This window comes from Oculina patagonica, chromosome 13 (assembly GCF_052425735.1).
Source record: "Oculina patagonica isolate OP01 chromosome 13, crgOcupat, whole genome shotgun sequence".
NCBI lineage: Eukaryota > Metazoa > Cnidaria > Anthozoa > Scleractinia > Oculinidae > Oculina > Oculina patagonica.
Genome location: NC_135770.1, coordinates 1,308,686 through 1,330,791, shown reverse-complemented (window position 1 = coordinate 1,330,791; position 22,106 = coordinate 1,308,686). Strand labels below are relative to the sequence as shown.

Below are 22,106 nucleotides of genomic sequence, written 5' to 3'. Positions count from 1 at the left end.
CATAAAATTTTGAAATCAAAATAAACTAATCCTGCTAAATTTTCGTTGTCATTAGGCGAAAGATAAACTAAAAATATATATTTTTGCAAATTTCCAGATCGATAGTGTCTTTCGTTTTTAAAACAGAGCATTTTGAATATTTGAGTTCTCCGTCGTATGTGACATCAAGCTGAGTGCCGTGAAAAGCTGTTTTGTTTGATAAAAGGCCTTTCCTTTCCATTTTGTGCAGACTGAACATTTTAGATATAATAAGTGGTGTTTATGTGAAAGTGTACTAGCTCTTAAGCCAAGGATGGCCGCTGTTGTAAACAGAATTGAGTTCCAGATGGTTTCTCTGACATCACGGCGGCCATTACTGTGTCCCTCGGCAGGACACAGTTATGGCGTCTCCATACTAAGCTTTATAAATTTGCGTGGAAAGGTTCGGAAAATAACTCGCGAACGGTACATCGCACAGACACGAAACTTGGAGAAATTGTTTATCTATTTATCATCTATAATATTTGAAATTCATAGCTTCTGTAGTTGAATGGTTTCGAATTTATTTTTTGATTGCGTGACAGTGAAAACCAGCAATAGGTGAATTTTTGTTGAGTCAGTGTTTACACTTTGCTTTATTAGCCTACCATTTTGCGTAGAGTAAGCACTATGCTACAAACCTCTGAAAATCTTGCAATGCGAAATTAGTAATCAAAGAAATATTTAGCTCTTAGCGTGTAGTATTGAAGGAAATGCTGACTTTCAAAAACTTCAAAAATGCTGGGTGGCAAAAGTGCTAATGAGCAAGTACAGTGGAACCTCGATATAACGAAGGGCCAAGAGACTGAAAAAATTTGTTCACTATAACAAGGTTTTGTTATATCAAGGTACTTTCTCATACATTTTACTATTACTGGGGCGAAGACTGTCGTTCGTTATATCGAGGTCTTCGCTATATAGAGGTTTGTTAAATCGAGGTTCCACAACTTACAAACTTTGTAACATTTTGAGTTTTTAAGGCCACATTAAAGAAAATTTATCTAATGCATTGGGCTTATATTTTTAGGGACAGTTAATTGCGCCATGTGCTTTCAATGTTCAGAGTTGTCACTTTTTTATGCTCGATCAGAGTAGAGAGAGGGTAAATAGAGTCTCTCATCTAGGACAAGCACTTAATCATACCTGGAAGGTCTGAGTGCTGTATGTAACATCCCTTTGAAAATGACCAGTTCCACTAACAAAGGTCTTAGGAATCTCGGCTTTGTGGGCTGCCTGTAAAAAATCAAAGTTAAGTGAGTACAGTCGAAGCTCTCTTAACGGACACTCTCGTAAGCGGACAGCTCTACTTACGGCCACCTTGTTTGAAACCCCGTTTTAACTCCCATACAAACTCTGTATTTTTACATTCTCATAAGCGGACATTCCCGTACACTTGCAGTGATTACGACTTAGCCTTTTTCTTTGTTTTTAAGCTCCCGTAAGAGGACATCCCAAAGAAAATCCTAAAAACAACCTCTTTATCTTGTTTTTATCAATCAACTTCACATCGCGGTTCGTGACAATGATTTTACAGTAATTACAGAACCTTCTTTCAGTGTTCTGTTTTGTCGTCATTCACGTCCGTCCAGTTATTGTTAGTTCGGCAAGCTCCCGTAAGCGGCCATCTATCCCCTACACCTCTAGTGGCCGCTTACGAGAACCATTCTGGTAAGCGACCAGCTCCAGTTACGGACACTTTTTTCGCGTCCCGAGGGTGTCCGCTTACGAGAGCTTCGACTGTATATATTTTTAAAAACAATTCAATTGAAAAATTATCTAAGGTCAGACTGGATTAATTTAAACAGTCTGTTTGTTTGTGTACCTCTTGGTTACTGAGTTGTAGAGAAACATTCAAATAGAACTTAAAGAAGAAGCTTGTAGCAAGTGATCTCCTGTATTCCACCTGTCCACCTGGTGTCCCTGGTGCGAGCGGCAGATCTTCAGCTAACAACTGACAAGCATCTTGAACTATGCTCTCGCTCCACGTTCTGAAATATCAACCAAGATTATATGTAGTAGTGAGCCTTTATTTCAATAGGGTGACTCCATCAGCTTTTACAATAAAAGATGTAATCAATAGAGGCCCTAGTAAGTTTATTACTTGATAAGTCAAGTCAAGTCACTCAGTCAGGTGGCCAGACAGTCGGTCAGTGAGACAGAGATTTAGTCAGTAAGTTGGACAGCCAGTCGATCAGTTGGACAGTCCATCAGTCATGCAGGCAGTAAGACAGTCAGTCAGACAGTCAGTCAGTCAGTCAGCCAGCCAGCTGCAGTCATTTAGTCAGTCAGTTAGCCAGGTAGCTGCAGTCATTAAGAGGCTCCGACGGAGAATATGGAGAATCGTTGGACAGGCTGGGAAAATCGAAAATCTTGAAACTTTGCCCGAAGAACACCTTTGGGGAACTATGTTCGAAAATATTATTCTCATCTTCTGGGAATTTATGGTTTTCGAGAAATTAAGAAAAAACGAAAATAACGGTTTTTAGCTCATTAAATATGCAAAAAATATGCGTAAAAATGGCAAAGTTCTCGATATTCCTATAAGAGCAATTTTCAATGCTTTGAATCGAAATAAACGTAGAATAATAGCTTTATCTTTCTTCTTTCAAGCAACAGGCACTTTTAATTTTTTCTAGCTATCTTAAGATTTTCATCGCCTTTTAAAATATTGCTCTATCAAGCACTTCGGGAAACGGCAAAAATTGAGAAACTTTAGAGGCCGAAAAAGCACCTTGATATGTCCGATAGCGAGTTAAACTAAACACTGTGCAAAAGCTCAATGTCTCTACTATTATAATATCAAATAAAAAATCTGGGTACTCGAGATTCACACCGATAAGAAACGAAAGTTCACGACGTATTCGTGCGTAATTTGCATATTCTTATTTTGAAAGACGTCCCCCGCTAAGAGATCTGCTTCGCTTTATTTCCATTTGGAAGAAATGATTTGCACAAAATAAAGCAAGTTTAAACTCGCTTTTATTTTTTTTTTCGTCTTATGCCTATACTTAGGTTATATAGAGGTTCAGAAAGAAGAAAAGAGTAAAAATTATCGACTGAGTTCCTCATTGCGTGACCTGTGTCACGTGCATGTTCTGAAATTTTTTGTCAAAGATCGGAGGAAAGATTATTAGTTTGTTTAGATTCTGGCACTTCAAAATTTAAGAAGTAAACAGTTAGATCATTTCATTCACTTACCTGAAATTGGGAATGATATAAATATTTTATTTACTCACGTTACTTAAGTCAAAAATAGAACGCATGCATGTAGTAAGGAATTATTAATTAACTTGGAAGTTTACTTTTTAGTGTACATAAATGTACACAAATATTAAAACTGTCATGTACATATATCGCCGTTCTTCCGTTCAGTTGTCATGTATGGAATAAAATGCCAAAAGTTTCCTATCTTGTTTTACAATAACTATAAAAAAAGTCTTTGATCGTGCAAAATCCATTCATTCCGTCAGATCACAAAATTAAATTAAACTTTCCTTTGAGAGACCGAACACGTACACAGCGACAGGACATTTAACACGAAAGCAAGAACTTTCTCGGCTAAAATTCAAAACTATAATGTCCCTTTGCAGTTTTGCCTCTCTTGTTGGTGGGGCTTGTGGCCCAAGCCCACACAATCCAGAAGTTGTTCAATATGTAAATTTAAAAGACTGTGACCGTGATGTCAAAGCACATTTAAAGTGTTGTAACATCTTGACCAATACGGACAGCATTGATAACGAAAAAAAATTGTTGCTTACCCGTGCAGGTAAGGTTAAATGAATATTTTTTTCTTGGAATCACACTACTGTATAACTAAACTGTGAATTGATACAAGCTGACCTATCCGATACATCTAGGGATTTTCGTAGGGCAAGAATGCCAAGAATACATGACGATTTGCCCAAAGCACAGAAATACGCTCGGTATTCGCTGGCGAACTGGGAAGACAAAATGTTCTGTACCAACTGAAGTTGCGGGTCACAAGTCCTCCTTTACCCGGGGTGACCGAGGAATAGATAGCAAGAAATCTTGGTTTGTGTTTAAAGAAACGGGCATGCTTGTTCCAGCAAGTTTAAGTTGCAATCCGTACGTTTTCATCCGAGCCATCCGCAGCCAAAGATGCGCGTAAACAGCTTAACAGCTTCAATGCTCTTATATATAAAATGGACTATTATTTTTAGGTTTCCTGCGACACAAATTTTAATTTCGGGTTGTTCAAAAATCTGGTAAAATCCGTGACATATATATAGTCGCTTTGGATAATTAGTTATTGTAGTCACTGACTTCTCATTCGCTAAGAGCCTAGAGTAAATTATAATTCTGGGAATCGACGCAACATACAGATTATTCACTAATTTTCTAACAGGTTAGTGAATAATCTGTAGGTTGCATTGATGTCCAGAATTAACTGAATACAAGAAAAGATTGCGAGACATGTGCATGTGACATTCCAACGTAATTTTATTAAAATGAGCCAATCAGAGGGAGATCGCTCGTCCTTCGCTCGAGCTCACGTGTCACTTCGTTCGCAGAATGGTAATTTCTAGCGGCTGCCGGCGTTGCAAGTTGCAAATAAAAATTGCGGACGTGTGACTCTCCTTCGTCAAATTGCAATGATTTTAGTCATCATCGCTGCGTTACAAGTTTTAAGGAAAATTGCCCCGTGAAACATGTCCTTAATCAGTAGGTTACGCCGATTCCCAGAATTAATTAACTGTAGGCTCTTATACAAGTAAACAAATTAACGGCAAACAATTTCAACATTTGTGTCCTTCTCGTCTTCCGGCTGCTGGATGCTTTCTTCCTTAAGGTTTTCGTGGAACAGCTCCTTCGCAATTTTTGGTAGCTTCTTTTTGTTGTCCGTTTCTTTCTGTTTCACAAGTTTTTAAATTTTCATCGGTCGAATTGAAGAAGCGAATCAGTGAACCATGAATTCACTTCACTTTCATATAAAAGCAATTATTAATTCGGTTTTTGCTATAATTAGAATTATCAAGGTCTCCATTAGTGTTATCAGCACTTGTTTTGGCCTTGATTTGCAAAAGCCTCATCCGTACGGACTGAGTGATACGAAGGTTTAAAGGATCTCAGCTAGCCGATGGATGCAAATGTATGTCAAGTTAGATTGGAGATTGTACGCTTTGATATTTTTCCAAGCAGTTTTTCCATTTTCACGGAATGAATAATTTTTGTGGCTGTTTTATACAGGATACAAAACTTCAAAACTCTCCTCAAATTAACGGCAATAACATGAAATCTTAGCTTTGAGTAAAACTTAAAGGTCAAACTTGCCGGAAACTTGAACTTGATATTGCTATAACTTGATATTATCTTAAGGATTGTAAATATCAACATACCGCAAGCCTTCCCTTTTTTAGTAAGAAAACGGACGTTTGCGACTAAGTGCCTTAAACTAATAGTAATACCATGCTCTAAATAGTGGAAGTTTTAAAGCATAAAGAAGTTAGTTTATACTTTTGTTGAATTGTTAATAAAAATATATTAATAGCGTGACGCGGGTCACGTAATGGCGACTACTCTCAATCTAATTTGTAAATTTATATTCGGTAAATGTTAACAGAATGTTAGCGCAAACCAAGATTGATATAGAACAGAATAAAAAACACGCTATGATGTCTATTTCTTGAAAATCGTAGCCTACAAATGGAAATAAAACAGACCAGAACAGTCAACGGAGGACGTCTTTATAAAATAGCATTATGCAAATTAGACACGAGTACGTCGTGAACTTGCGTTTCTTATCGGTGTGAATCTCGAGTACCCAGATTTTTTATTTGATATTATTATAGTAGAGACATTGAGCTTTTGCACAGTGTTTAGTTTAACTCGCTATCGGACATATCAAGGTGCTTTTTCGGCCTCTAAAGTTTCTCAACTTTTGCCGTTTCCCGAAGTGCTTGATAGAGCAATATTTTAAAAGGCGATGAAAATCTTAAAATAGCTAGAAAAAATTAAAAGTGTATGTTGCTTGAAAGAAGAAAGATAAAGCTATTATTCTACGTTTATTTCGATTCAAAGCATTGAAAATTGCTCTTATAGGAATATCGAGAACTTTGCCATTTTTACGCATATTTTTTGCATATTTAATGAGCTAAAAACCGTTATTTTCGTTTTTTCTTAATTTCTCGAAAACCAAAAATTCCCAGAAGATGAGAATAATATTTTCGAACATAGTTCCCCAAAGGTGTTCTTCAGGCAAAGTTTCAAGATTTTCGATTTTCCCAGCCTGTCCAACGATTCTCCATATTCTCCGTCGGAGCCTCTTAAGTTTAGTCTGTAAGTCGATCAGTCAGACAGTCAGTCAGTCAGTCAGTCAACCACCCAGCCAGCTGCAGTCATTTAGTCTGTAAATCAGACAGTTATTTAGTCTGTCATGCAGTCCATCAGTCAGTCACCCACCAGCCAGCCAGCCAGCCAGCTGCAGTCATTTAGTCAGTCAGTTAGCCAGGTAGCTGCAGTCATTAAGTTTAGTCTGTAAGTCGATCAGTCAACCAGCCAGCTGCAGTCATTTAGTCAGTCAGTCAGTCAGCCAACCATCAGCCAGCCAGCCAGCTGCAGTCATTTAGTCAGACAGTCAGCCAGCCAGTCAGCCAACCATCGGCCAGCTGCAGTCATTTAGTCAGTCAGTCAGCCAGTCAGTCAGCCATCAGCCAGCCAGCCAGCTGCAGTCATTTAGTCAGTCAGTCCGTCCGTCAGTCAGTCAGCCAGCCAGCTGCAGTCATTTAGTCAGTCAGTCAGTCAGTCAGCCAGTTAGCTGCAGTCATTTAGTCAGTCAGTCAGTTATGCAGTCAGCCAGCCATCAGCCAGCCAACCAGCTGCAGTCATTTAGTCTGTCAGTCAATTAGTCAGTCAGTTATGCAGTCAGCCAGCCATCAGCCAGCCATCAGCCAGCCAACCAGCTGCAGTCATTTAGTCTGTCTGTCAGTCAGTCAGCCAGCCAACCATCAGCCAGCCTGCCAGCTGCAGTCATTTAGTCTGTCAGTCAGCCAGCCAGTCAGTCAGTCAGTCAGTCAGTCATTCAGTCAGCCAATCAGCCAATCAGCCAGTCAGTCAGTCAGTCAGTCAGTCAGCCAGTCAGCCATCAGCCAGCCAACCACCTGCAGTCAGTCAGTGATCAGCCAAACAGACAGACAGTCCCTACCATACCTGCCAGTAAGTCCCTTTATGGTTTTCATGGCCATGACTGTTGTAGGGGCCATGCCTCCAAAACTGAAGCTGCAATCCTTGATTCTCCATGAGCCAGAATTTGTTTCCTTTTCCAACAACGCCCTCATGCCTGTGTTCACTATGGCAATATCATCTTCACGCCGACGAGCTTGTTTGAATGCAAAAACATATTCATGCTAAAAAAATAAATTAAAATACCAATTTTATTATCTAAAGTTAAACAACGTTAGTTAACACAGTCAGTGAGTACAGAGTAACAGAGAGTACAGTGCAAGTACCTTTCAACGTCCCTCGCATACATGTATGTTAAAAACAATTTTAATTAACCAAGACTTTCTGTTAATTATTATAAATAACAAGGTTGTCATTAGCTTTTATTTAGAATACCTTTTCTGTAAATGGAATGAAAATGTCCACCAAAACTTCACTTGGTTGCAAAATTGTCCTTCTGTATCCAGTGAAGAAATTCTCATCTAGCTTTACTTTTCTTGTTTTTCCTGCAATTAAAAGATTAAAATTCAAGATATATTTACCACTCACTTATTAACAAATTATATCTGGGCACTTTGCAATCAAATCAATGGCCACGGCCGCACTTGGCGAGTTAACCGAACCCAGTTAATTCCAATTAATGAATTAAAGTTAACCGGCCGGGTTAAAAAAATGTCTAGTGCGGCTGTTTATTTGGAGAGTTAACTGACTCTTAACCAGGGCCCGGTTGTTCAAAGCACGATTAAGCTAATCCAGGATTAGTGTGAAATTTGGTTTCAATTTTTTAACATTTCTTTGAGGCTTTCTGTTAATATTTTCTCTCGCCCAGTTTTGACGTGGACCAATCTCAAACTTCACAAAACATTAGCTATGGAAAACCCTTCTTAACAAGAGAAATTAAAACCTCGATCATCTTTTAATCCTGGGTTAGCGTTAATCGCCTTTCGAACAACCCGGCCCAGGTTAGCAGCTCCCATGGAAATTAATCAAAGAACAATATATTTTATAACTGGGTTAGGTTAATTCTAAACTACCTTTCTGGGTCGTTTTAACCAGGTTAGTGGTTTCTTATCAGATTCAATCATTTCCATGTAAGAGAAGATATTCTTTTCCATCACATGCAAACATGGCGTTCGAACACAATTCGCGGCTTAATATTTCTATAATTTCCCTTGCTATTAGCAAACTATAGAACCACCAGAGAAATGCGGATTATTTGGCTCAGACAGGGCTCTCATCGTTTCTGATGATCTCTTCCGTCTCTTCGCCGATTCCTTAATTGGAAAAAACGTACACTTGAAGGTCTTGAAGGCAATTTCGATATGGCGATGAGTGTTACAACGACTGCTGAAGATCAACATAATTATTTGAAACAACTGGGCTTGAAATTTGCATAGAATGCATTCAGAAGAAATAGAACGATGTAAGCCGAGAATGCATTGAAATAAATCTTAAAAGCAGGAGAAGAAATGAGCAAGTAATAGAATTATCATGAAAGCCGGCCGTCATTTGCTTGTTTTCAAATAGCTTAATTATAACTTACATCACTTCAGTCTGGTCTGATGGTAATGCGGCCGCTAAAAATATTCAACTGAGTTAGTTATGGTAACCATACTTTAACCAAGTTAAGTTTTGTGGAAATTAAACCCAGTCAACTCTCTAAGTGCGGCCGCGGCCAATGTCATTAACTCGTTTTCAAGTTGAGTTAGACCTTACCTCCAGCTGCAGCTAATGTAAGGGTGCATCTTGCCGCCATGAACACTGGATTCAGGTCTGATATTGGGCTGGCAGTCATAATATTTCCTCCGATAGCCTGAAAGAAATTACGTATACTGTCAATACTTTTAAAAACACTGAGAGACTAGCTAGTCAGGGAGAAAATTTCCTAGCATACTTAAAGGGATCATAATATTTATTCCAAGCACACATCTCAGTACTAAATGGAAAAATTTGAATCTCTTCTTCAGCCCTTTCACCAGACTTTTAAGTATAAACAGGCTTTTAGCCAAGATTTAAAAAGTGGGAGTCCAAAGTTTTTATAAGGCCTGACTTTGTCCCCATAAGAGGGCCTGAGAAGAATGATGTTTTTCTTCAGTTATGAGTGTAAAGGTATCTAAAGATTTCCAAATATTATTAATTTTGCTTAAAAATGGCTGTCCATGGGACTCATGGACTCCCACCTGGCTAAAAGCCTGAGTATAAATGAGCAGCAGATGTAGCTTTGAATGAAGTTGAAGAAAACAATTTCATAAATTAATACTCACCCCAACATTTCTAATCTGATGACCAGCAAACCACTTGAGCATGTGAAGTATTGATGTAAACCATCTGGTCTTGTATTCTGAAAAATTTTACAGCACACCACAGTTCTCAGACTCATGGTAAAAAAGATCTGTTTTTGTGTTCTGCTGCTATTATGCCAAATGGCATAATGCCAAGCAGAACATATTGCTATCGAAGGAGGGAATGGAATGTCTGGAACAATTGAAATGGTGTAACAATAGAAGTGTGTAACAATAGAAAGTGGTAACAATAGAAAGTGTGTAACAATAGGTAGCAGATACTTTCTTTTTATAGACTGAGTAAAAAGGCATTTCTATCATTTAAATTTGATATCTTAACGATCAACTAGTGTATATTGTGGTTTGTGGTTTGTGACGTACGCAGCAGTAGCTGGCATGTTGCTTTGCATGCACAAGGGTTACGACTTTTAAAGATCATAATAACTTGCGTGACAAATTATCTCGGTGTTGGGAGGACAGTTATCAATGTTGATACGTTATACCAGCAGCCGGAACACACGGACCAATAAGGGCCCTATTTTATATATCTTTAGCTCAACCCAGTGAAACTGATCAGCATTTTGTAGGTAATACAGTACCGCTCAAATGTAAGTTAACACTCTCGACTCGATCCTCAAGACTCAATCCTCGAGACTCAAAACTCGAAATTTTCGAGTTTCGAGTCGTGAGGATCAAGTCTCGAGTCTCGAGGATCGAGTCTCGAGTCTCGAGAAACAAGGCAGTCTCGAATATTCATTACTTGAAAGGCTTTCGAGGAAACAATTTATTTCTCGAGAAAAGAATAAAAGCCGCTCGCACTTCATGTACAAGTGTTTCGCGTCCACCTTCAGCGCATAAAATATATACCTTCCCCGACATGTAACATTCGACAGTACGATATATTCGCGCCGATCGTAAAATTTTCCATTTACTTACCTAAAAGTACTGACACAAACTCGTCCTTGAAAGCCGTGATCGACGAATTAAATTTAGAAAAGGACGTGGAAAGACCCTGTAGTTCAAACTTGTGCTCTCCCTTGTCAAGTTTCAACCCGCCGTAAGCTAGCGTAAATAAATGTAACACAACGCCGCACGCTCAATTTAGATTCTTTCATACACATGTAACTACGTTTTTCAAAAGAAAACTAAATGACAGAGTGAACTTTAAGGTTTAATATTTTGTATCATAAATCATAACACAAACAATCGTATGCGTGACATTGCACACATGCTTCATGTTTGTCCTAAGATCGCCTGAACGCAGGTTGTATTTGTCCATGTTGATTCGGCGGGACCGCGCTAACTCCTACTCGGTTACTTCTGGTTCGATTTGCCCTCAATTCATTCACTATCGACGGTTTCGAGCTCCTATTTCAAACTTTTTGGGACGGTTAGAAATATTAAACGACCAAGCGCGCGTTGTTACAGCAGAGATGAGTAGCCGGCACGCTCGCTTCGACCATAGTACAACACTCGAGAGTGCGGCCCGCTTGAGCAATTTTATTCTCGAGGAATTAATCATTCAAGCGACAAGCTCATTATTTTTCTCGACTCGAGACTCGATCCTCGAGACTCGAGTCGAGACTCGAAACTTGAAATTTTCGAGTCTCGAGGATCAAGACTCGAGGGACTGTCAACTTACATTTGAGCGGTACTGTACGCCAGTACAAAGAAAAATCCTGGGTGACCTGGGACCACTTACAACAGAGTAAAATAAATTAAACGCTATTACAGTACTAGCTTTTACTTATCATTTAACAGCCAGCATTTTTTAAATGTAAGCAGCCTAAAATTATGACGTGTTCTGACAATTTGTTACAAAGCGTCAGTTTACTATACAGTCATGTACTTCACCAAATTATACCTGGCATGGAGTGACAAGCCTCATTAAGAACATCTTCCAAGGTAGTTAGTGTCACAGAGGCACCAAACCTGATGCCATTTGCTGTGTGTTCCACAGCATTCAACTCTGGGATGTGAGTAGGAGCTATCAGGATCGGATAATTCTGGTTCTTGAATTTCACTTCAATTCCTGTTATATTTTTAGACAAGAAGCAAGTTGTCACAGTGTTAGTGTTTTTAGCATAGTACCTGTCGGTTTATTGTGTTGTTCCTGAACCCTTGGATGCCAATTTGTGATACTTACATGATGTTTCCATAGAGGAACAAACTCTTTCATCTTGGAGTTTTTTTAGTGGTAGATAAAATAATGTTTTATGTTCTTTATGGCTACTGTGTTATACCATTTGCTTAAAAGGGAAGCCTCAAGCCAAGTGGCCTATACTTGCCGGAGCTTATCCTGGTTTCTGTAGCATTTAGCGGCTAGGAATATTTCTACTCTCCCCTGGATGGGATGCTAGTTCATCGCAGGGTACCCCCCAGCATTATGTCGCCAGTACCCATTTATACACCTGGGTGGAGAGAGACACTATGAGAGTAAAGTGTCCTGCCCGGGAACACAAGACAATGACTGCACCTCCCATATATATACGATAACCATTTGCTTGCCACAGGTAAAATTTCACCTTTAAGAGTAGGCTTTACTCACCTATCTCAGTATTACCAATCACGAGTTTAGCTTGGGGATGTTTCATCTTCAGTTCTAACAATTCCTCAAGTGTTGTTGGTCTCATCCAAGTGACAAGGTCTCCTTTAATGTACAGACTTTTTGGCTTGGCAGCTTCTGGGAGCTAGAAGAAAAATAGCTCAAAAAAAGTTTGAAAATTTTGATATCTTCATCACTAAATGCTGACTTTGTTGGAGCTCAATCATTTGGCTCCATATGTAAAATTGTTAACAAAAAAGTTAAGTTGCACTTGGGTCGATACAGAACTGATAAACACTGCTAGCTTATCCCAGTTTTTAGCATGAAGCAACAAGGCATATCGCTACCAACATGTATTAGTAAAATAAATAAATAAAATATTAAATTACCTAGTTTATTAATTTAAGACATGGTTGGGTTTAAAGCTAGAAGCTTGTGGGGCTCGTATTCCTGATCGAATTGGAATTTGGAAGTGTTGGCTTTTGTGGAGGGAGGAAAACTGGAGAGCCCGGAGGAAAACCCTCGGAGCAAGGACGAGAACCAACAATAAACTCAGCCCACATATCACACTGAACCAGAATCAAACCCAGGCCACATAAATTTGGTGGGAGACGAGCGCTCTCACCACTGCGTCATCCCTGCATCCCCTTGGACAGGGATGTCGCTAAGGGTCGGCTGCCGGCTAATTTAACCGGCTAAAATAGAACTTAAATCCGGCTAAAATTTCACATGAAAACAAAGACTTGGGTAAACTTTTAGAACTGCCAAGGCCAGAAAGGCCAGCTGGGCTTGTTGGTGAGCCGGCTAAGCATTTTCTTAGCTACATCCCTGCTTGGAGGGAAAGCTTGTCCTTCACTTCTTATGCATTGCACCCCTTGACCCTCCCAAAATTTTGCCACATTTCTCCTATAGTTTGCCGGTACCCATTAATTTTATACACCTGGGTGGAAAGAGGCACTGTGACAGTAAAGTGTCTTGCACAAGAACACGACACATTATACCATAACCATGAGAATTCTCGCGCGCTGATTGGCCCAAGTTATGGTCGATGAGAGTATATAGACCATGAAAGTGACGTCAGATCACGCCACGCACACGCGCGGGCTAAAAGATGTGTAAGTTTGGTCACCATGAATGAAAGCGAATTTCATTGTGTTTTGTTTGAATCAAGTACACATTTGTTTTCGGAATTCAGGATTGGACTTCTACTCAGGTTATCTGTGAAAAGAAAATTGACCAGGCTTTTGAATTTTTGGTCTAACTGAGAAGAATGGTGCTAGCGAACCGGCAGCGGACTGTCGATGTTCAGTGAACGAGCGCTTAACAAGATCTTCAGAAAGAAAAATAATCTTGCTCGCTTCAAGCGATAAGCACACACTCAACGAGAAAGGAAAAGGTAATTAAAATTGTTATTCTTTGAATTCTTGTTCATCTTCTTTGGTATCATTGTCGTTTTTACGTGTCAGGCCGGAATCTTTACGTCCAACTGGCAAAGTTTCTTCACGGTCAGGCATTGCTTTTGATAAATACTTGTTCGAGTTTGTTATGGTATAAAACAAATCGACCACATTTTTCCATGGTCTACACTCTTATAGACCATAGAGATGACGCCATAAAATGTCCAAAACTTTGCAGTGAAACCACTCGGCTAACGCCTCGTGGTTCCACTTGAGTTTTAATTTTCTGACGTCATTTCTATGGTCTATAAGAGTGTAGACCATGGAAAAATGTGGTCGATTTGTTAAATGACCCGGCCAGGGCTCAAAACCTGGATGGCTTGATCTGGAGTTCAGCGTGCTAACCAATTTAGTAAGACCACCACAATTTGTAAGATTAAATAAATGGACAAACTTACCATAAGTTCAGGTGGAAAGATTACATCCTGTGTTGGGTCATATGGAGTGAACTCTGTAGACTTGAACAGTTCATTGGAACCCTGTATAATTAGACATTTTAAGTTAATAAATACTAATTACCAGTAACTAAATTTCATTTTGTTGACTAACAGGCACTTACATTGCTTGTATACAATATAATCACATGTACATTTTGTAATTAAATATGTCAAATCCAGCATTGCAGGCATGCAATGCGTGCAGAGGGAAAATTGTAGATGCTGGAATATTATTGTAACTGTTAGATGATTACAAGTAATAAATATTAATTATATACAGTGTATATATGTATCATGCTGGAAATCTATTTGTTTATCTCAATAAATATCGAATTTAAAGTAGTTCTCAGGTCTTTAAATCAGTAATCATGTTCAACAATCAGAACTCACATTTTGAACACCATTCTTTTCTGTACTGGTTCCATTTTGGTTTGTTTCTGCACAACAGCCATTTACGCCTTTACCACAACATTCCTTCAACACAAAAATTAACAGATGATTATCCTGCATGGAAAACGATTAACAGGTCATACTACATGGATGGAATATAAGTTGGTTTTATTAAATAACTTCTTTGCCGATGTACCATTTCACTCACAGGGAGCAGAGGAACCAAATTTCGACCTTTGTAAATATTAAAATGTTCGATCTATTTCGCAGCGCTTCTTCCCGCCCTGGAGTGCTGGTTATCTGATCATTTTGTTTACGTGACGGTTAAACCAGCGGGAATCCTGTTGCGCTTGGCGTAGCAGCAGGCTCAATGACCGTGGGCGCCACAAGATCGTTACACACTAAGAAAAGAGACAAGGGATGAAACAGATTTGAGCCAAATTTTCGATCGCCGATAACTCGCTACAGATTCAATGATTAAGCCTGATTTTCGGTATACGGTCTTACATTAATAGTATCTCGAACGCTGTTTAACCATTTCGATGAAGGTATTCATTAAACGAACCTTTCGGCGATCGCTCTTTCGGCGTTAAAAGTTAGCTTTCGTACGATGTGCACCGCAACATAGTGGTGACGGAAATGCGTCATACCAGATGTCTGGTGTGTAACCGGAAGTTATTTCACACGGAGAAGAGAGCCAATTTGGAGCTTTGAGCTTTAAAATGTTTAATCTATACACATGGGACAAAGGGAGAAAGAAGAGCCAAATTTGAACTTTGTGTATATTGAAATATTCGATCGAAATCGTGGCGCTTGTCAAACGTTATTCGATCTTTTTGTTCAGGCGACGGTCAGAGCGCTGGTATCCTGTTGCGCTTGGCCTTGCCGCAGGCAAAAAGACACCGCTTGGCATGAATTCGAATGAATCTTCTTTGCTAAACTCGGTTCTGTAGTTATTTAAAAACCTGAAAAGAAAATATATGGCTTTACCAATAGCCTCCAATCGATCGTTCGATCGGTTGACCGATCGATCTGAATAAATATCGCAACAGAACAATTTGATATCACAAGTTTCCAATTGTGATCTCACACGGGAAAACGTACACTAAGCCTCAAACGTTAAACGGAACAAACCGTTCGTTCTCCGTTTTTTATCCGTTTAAATGCTTCATGAAAACCGTTTTAAGCGTATGCCAAAGAGTTTAACGGTAAAGTAAGACCGTTCGAGCATTTAACGAAACCGTTCAGAAAAGTTTTCTATCCGCTAAACGGAAAACTTCAACCGTTCGAAAATTTTAGCATCCGTTTTCTCGGCAAGACCTTTTCGTTAAACGGCAAGTCATTTCCGTTCAAACATTTTTAGCAACGCTCTTTAAACCTATTAAAACAGCAAGCACTGTCGTATTTATTAGGCTATAGGCCCAGACGCTAAACTACGCTAAACTTTTGGCTATCAAACCCTGTAGAGTCTAACGAAAAATACCCTACATACTCGGCTACAAGTACAAGTTGAGACCCAATATTCTGTTCAAACTTTAACCAAGCGCAGCAAATCTTTATTACATCGCATTTCTCTCATTGAAAACAACAACAAATCACAAATAGAATATGAATTTAATGTGATCGGCGTTTACATGCTGGAAGCATAATACTAGTTGTACCTATCGGTAAGTGCCAACGAGCGAAATACTCATGGTTTTTGATAGAACTATATTTGAAATGACCAAAATATGGTAAATTGTATTTTAGGTAATATGCGAAAAAAAGTGCTATTTCTCTGGTGTTCATAGTCTTCATATTAAATGACACAGGCTTGATAGCCTGCGTAGCAGGCACCGTAGTTTCCAGCGCGCGTATTCTTGCGATCGCGCACTCTTTTAAACACACTAAAAAACGTACACAGATGTCTGCTACACAGGCTACGGGTTTGACAGATTGACAACTCTTGACAAATCTTTAAATTCTTTTCAACGTTAAAATGTCACAAAATGTAGAAGCAAAAAACTTTTGACTTTCTTGTGTGTATGACATGCAGTAATTTTAGTGAGCGTCGCTTTGTATTGATGTTATTCCTACGCGGAGCGAAAATGCGTGCCAAATAAAATATAAACGGTATTTGATTTGGAATAAATCATCGGTCAAACAATTACTATAAACACAATAAACACTAAAAGGAAGCATTTACCCGACTTCAGCATTCTCATAAGTCAAGAAAACTCTATTTGAAGTCAACAGTCCGCTTTTGATTTTCATGTCTCTCTTCGATCGTAAATCAAAGGACTCCAAAGTCGAAAGATTATTTCATCGCTTTAAAGACCTTGATGTTCGTTTTTTCGGCGGTCGAATATTCTGTACGGTATTCTCTTTCGATTTATAATTCCCTAAAGGTGTATTTATCGGTAAAGGGATGAATGACCACATTGAAAATTTTAACAGCGAGCCGCGTGGACGCCATTTTGGTCATTTGCTCTCTAGCAAGGAGTGAGAGACTGGGAACCAGTTGGGAAGAACAATACAACCCAAATATGGGGTTTACTTACACCCAAATATGGTCAAAAAAAAGTCCCTTACGCAGAACTTAAGATTTTCTCTGCCTATACACTCATACCCACACGGCTCTATGATTCTGCCGCCTCGACAGCCTCACCTCTTGGCTCGGCTGTCTCGTTGGCAATTATTGTAGTCAAAACGATACTTACGAATAAATATTTACCTGAGTTCAGAATCCTATCTCAAACAATCACACGTTCTTCCGTAGAATTAAGCAGTAATCGATCATCATCAAAATCTAGTCGTTTTTTCAAACAACTAAAAATCTTCAAGACCTTCAAGTTCAGAACAACACAATACGGAATCGGTGAATTCCGGATGAAGCCGCCAGCGAACAAATCAAGCGACCCACTTGAACTGTGGTGAGCTTAAAATGTCATCAAAACGAAAAACGTATCCTGAATCCGATCAAACGCTCCTGTGTGTTTTTTAGAAGACAACTGTATTATAAATTTTCGGTTTTTGAACTGGTTTTGAACTAAAATTACACGCAGCCGATTTCTATCAGCAGATCGTGTTGCAATGTTTACTCTGAGTCGTGGGAACAATCGCTTCTGATTGGTCAGTTTCTGACGTCGCCAAAACAAGTGAAACTAAAGTCTAGTCAGCTCACTGAAAGCGTTGATTGAGTCACGAAAGCGTTGATTCTGCAAAAGATTAAGGTGAGGCAGCAGAAATAGTCTTGGGCAGAAATTATGGGAGAGATTGTGAGAAAATCGTTCAAGACATGCGGGACTTCGAATGTTCACGACGGTACAAAGGACGACTATATATACGCCGACAAATTCCACGTGACAGTCGTTCGCTCGAGACATGTTTTGTCAGGGAAGCGGCCGTATATTTCTCTCTAACTTCTTTCTTCTACAGTTATAAATCTTCTTTTTAGAAGGATGTTCATGTTTCCTCATTTACATTTAATAATTTGAGAGACGGAAATGTAAATGTAGCTGCATTTGTTCTGGAAAGGATAAGAAAGTTGGACTTGTTGCCGCTAGCAAACTTTTTTAGACGAAGATGCATGTCTGCAGTCAGTTGTTTAGTTTCCCAGACTAAGTCCACTGCCGATGAAGCTTACCGTTGGGTAAGTATTTCTTAGTTTAGTTTTACGACAATGAGTGATTTTCCCGAATGCTTGTATTAAAGGGCTCGGAGTTGATAAAACATACCATAAGTTTTATGGCCTATTAAACATCACCATTTCATTTTGAAGTTTGTTGTTATTGTGGTTCTATTAGCTTCATAGTTTAAGTTTTTCTGTTTATTTAAACGTTTTTGTCTGCCGTTCGCAAATTTTGTTTCACCGTTAAACGCTACGAGCTACTCGTTCGCAAATTTTGCTTCACCGTTAAACGCTTCGAGTTGTGCGTTCGCAAGTTTAACCTCATCGTTAAACGCTTTAAGCTTTCCGTTCGCAGCGTTACGTTTACCGTTTGTAATGCTTCATGTCACCGTTTAACGCTTAAAAAAACCGTTTACTGTGCGTTTTCTATCCGTCCGTTTTCACCCGTTTAACGAATAAGCGCTAGTGTACGTTTTCCCGTGTGAGGTCACAATTTTCTTGCGTACCATTGCACAGAGATGAATTTATTCCTACGATCTTTGCCCTTCACTTTTTTCCTGCTGCGAAAGACTTTCCATGGTCGAAAACATGCGTTTCATTTAAAATCTCCCTCCAAATCAGCTGTTGTTTTGAAATTTTAATTAGTAAAAGATGATACGACAAACGGCACTTCACTTCCGTCACCAGTATGTTGCGTTTCACATCGAACGAGTCACGTGGTACTATGTTTCATCCCTTGTCTCTTTTTCTTCTCGGCACTTCGTGCCTCGCTTCCGTTGCCCTTCGGGCAACAAACGAACGGAAACCCGCTGCGATTACGAAACAGACTATTAAACGAGTTTCCCGCTGGCTTAACCGTCGCGTAAACAAAAAGATCGGATAACGTATGACAAGCGCTACAAAATAGATCAAACATTTTAATATTTACAATGGTCGAATTTGGCTCCTCTGCTCCCTGTGTTTCACTTAACCAATAAAAATCTTAGAAGCATGGCGCTAATAACATGATAGTAGGTGTCAAATGCAGTAAAAAAACAAAAACAAAGAAACATCAGAATTTTCCACACATCTGACTGAAGTAAGACATACTGTCAGGTATTTTCTTTGTCTCACGCTTGTGTCATGTTGAATAATTTCTTCACTATGTATTTACTAGTATGTAACTAAGAAAGAAAAGTTCAACTTGATAGCGTAATTACCTTTGTAAAGGTCTTGAACCCTTCCAGAATAGGTCGATAACCTGTACATCTACATAAGTTTCCTGGAAAGCAGATTAACCAAAAAAATATAAACATGTCACAATACCACAATAGGTTGTCCTGCATACCCTACACCTGAGAAGAAAGATTAATATTCTGTGCATGTACTTCAAGAAAGAGGTTTCATTATTAGTCAGTGATTCAAATCACTTCTATGACCTATGACCTTCTGAACTATGAACTTAGAAACTATTCATCAGCATGAGGTTGGATGCTCTAGGTTTTCCCATCATGTTAATGAAAAAAGACTGAGTGTCTGCTTTCCAACAATTACAGCAGTGGAACCCCGATATAACGATATGCCAACTGAAGGGAGTAGTAAAATTATATCGTTATATTGAGGTATCGTTGTATCGATATAACAAGTTGGCCTTAAATAACCAAAAATATTGTTATATTGAGGTAAACCTTATTTATACTTTCTTACTGGACAAAGAGACTTAGAATACAGTATCGTTTTCATATATCATTGTACAAAGTTGTTGTCAGAAACGTTAGAGATTACTCAATTACTTATGTTATTGGATTAAATTCAATATTTTTGCTTAAATTGTGACTGTGTACTGAAAATATTGTTATATCAGGGAAGACTTTACGTTCGGTCCGCTAAATTCTCATCGTTATATCAGGAATATTGTTATATCAAAGATCGTTATATCGGGGTTCTGTCCCATACATTTTACTGTAACTTTTGCTGGGACATAGAATATTTAACAATTATTCGCCGAAGGCGAAGTGATTATATATATAATTTGTTGAATAATCCCCGAGACGAAGTCGAGGGGATTATTCAACAATAATCACTGAGCCTGAGGCGAATAATTGTTTTAGTAGAATTTTTAGAGGTGATCATCACGAACTAAAAGAAATAAAGATAGCAGACAAGAAAACAGCAAATACAAGTGTTCGCTTGCATACGGTGTAAACCAGTTTAATTCATCGATTGCAATCAGAATTTATTTACTGGTTAAAGCATTACAACGGAACAAAACAAACACTATGAGAAAGATAGATGTCCGGTACCTTTTTATGATTGTTGATGACTTCTAAGCGAATGTGCGAATCCTCTCGAAAATGAGTAGCTCCGGTAAGAAGAGAACTAAATAATGTTTGCTCAATCGATCTGACTGAGTTTCTCATGATCTCTCATGGCCGCATGGGATCGCCAAAACCGCCGTGTTTACAATCATTTCTAATGCCTTGAGAACCATCTCTTGAAACTATTTTCAGTCCAAAAGCCTTGGTAGTCATTTTTCAAAATTCCCAACGTTTTAAAAACCCATGTCTTGGACTGGTTTCTTTTAAATCAAAGAAATTTTCATTCAGCAAAAGCGGCCATGTTTACTTGCCTGGATGTCAAAGGTGGCATGGCTAAGTAACCAAGCCTTCAAAGCTATAATCACCCTGCCTCATAAGCTGAGCTTCTCGACCAATCAGAATGCTTCAATTCTTATAATCACCTCTGAAATTATACTAATCATGGTTATACCGGGAATATCGTTATATTGAGGATCATTATATCGGGGTTCAACTGTATGTAGAATTACCTTCAAAGGCACTTTCCATTTCTTTATGTGTTGGTAAAGGGTTGTTCCTCAGCAAGGCATACATGGACATCACAATTCCCGGAGTGCAAAATCCACACTGGGATCCATGAGATTTGGCAATCCGTTCCTTTATAAGCACAATAAGAAGAACAACATCAGTACTGGGTGAGTTCAATGAAAAAGTCAGTGCACTAAAACCATAAGGCCAGCATGCGTCACACAATACTGTGCACGTTAAATACAAATCATTGTATATTGCACATCACATATCACATGTCACATATCAAATGTCATATATCACATATCACATGTCACAAGCATATCACAGATCACATATCCCAAATCACATGTCACATGTCACATATCACGTCATATATCACATATCACATGTCACATAACATATAACACATATCACATGTCACATGTCATTTACCACATATCATATGTCACATATCACATGTCACATTTCACATATCACATATCACATAGTTATATTACCTGTACTGGATGCAGGGCAGTCTTCGTGCTACCGATACCTTCCACTGTGGTAACAGCCATTCCATCAACGGCACACAAGGGCAGCAAACAACCATTTGCAGAAAAATGTCTTATAAGTGTTAAGGTTTTAGTTACATTTGTTCATCAAATTGGATGGTAACAAGTATAACTGTCAAAATATATCATTTGTGGAATTCTTGCATTGGATACCGCAAATCATTAGGTATGGTATATAGTCAATTCCTAAACAAGTGCCTTGAGAATTAGATAGTCAGAGCACCAATTTTGGCCATAACTACACAAAATTGTTTTTGTTATTAAGTTAATGCATGCAGAATAAAAATGTTAAGGGAAATAGGAAATAGGGGGAATGATCTTTTTGAGATTAAACAGGGAGTTTGAGATAGAGGCTCCTACATGCACTGTGCTGGCGCATTAAGCTCTGAATGGCTCATTAAAATGTTTGAAATTTTAAAACTAAAAAAATTTATGTGACTTTATAATCTACACTTTTAAAAGGATACTTGATCTTTTTGTTTTCATGATCGTACTTGGAGATCATAACAGTGCATGCTCCGCAGCCTCCTTCACTACAACCAAGCTTGGTGCCTGTTAGACCCACTGAATTACTGTTAAGGCAAATACGATTCCCATCAAGAAGCATCGACAATTTTCAAGACATTACCTACTACATATTACTGTAACTAGTTACTAAAATACAGTGCAAATTTGTAATGGGTCCACTGCTAAATGCTGATAAAACAGTCTTTAATTTTTAAATAAAAATATGCAGAAAGAGTCATGAGTTGGGTAAATTTATAAAAAAAAAATGTTTAGTTCCAGAAAATATACATACCCACCCCATAGAAGGTCAATGGAAATTC

The 22,106-nt window shown here is 38.7% G+C and overlaps 1 protein-coding gene across 3 annotated transcripts in view; it reads right to left on the bottom strand.

Annotated features, from left to right (window-relative positions):
* The window catches only part of LOC144636747 (xanthine dehydrogenase/oxidase-like), an 89,432-nt gene that overhangs the window by 65,962 nt on the left and 1,364 nt on the right, over positions 1-22,106 (bottom strand). For 2 of the 3 annotated variants that reach the window (XM_078495939.1, XM_078495940.1), the window contains exons 2-15: positions 21,747-21,851; positions 21,223-21,331; positions 20,725-20,851; positions 19,118-19,179; positions 14,309-14,392; positions 13,880-13,960; positions 12,028-12,169; positions 11,344-11,511; positions 9,462-9,538; positions 8,914-9,010; positions 7,594-7,703; positions 7,186-7,382; positions 1,841-2,006; positions 1,162-1,251 (exon numbers count right to left, since the gene is read on the bottom strand). In XM_078495939.1, coding sequence (XP_078352065.1) covers positions 1,162-1,251; positions 1,841-2,006; positions 7,186-7,382; positions 7,594-7,703; positions 8,914-9,010; positions 9,462-9,538; positions 11,344-11,511; positions 12,028-12,169; positions 13,880-13,960; positions 14,309-14,392; positions 19,118-19,179; positions 20,725-20,851; positions 21,223-21,331; positions 21,747-21,784 — 1,548 coding nt within the window. In that variant the 5' untranslated portion in view covers positions 21,785-21,851. The remainder of the gene's footprint in view (positions 1-1,161; positions 1,252-1,840; positions 2,007-7,185; positions 7,383-7,593; positions 7,704-8,913; positions 9,011-9,461; positions 9,539-11,343; positions 11,512-12,027; positions 12,170-13,879; positions 13,961-14,308; positions 14,393-19,117; positions 19,180-20,724; positions 20,852-21,222; positions 21,332-21,746; positions 21,852-22,106) is intronic. The other variant, XM_078495938.1, reaches the window with a different exon arrangement.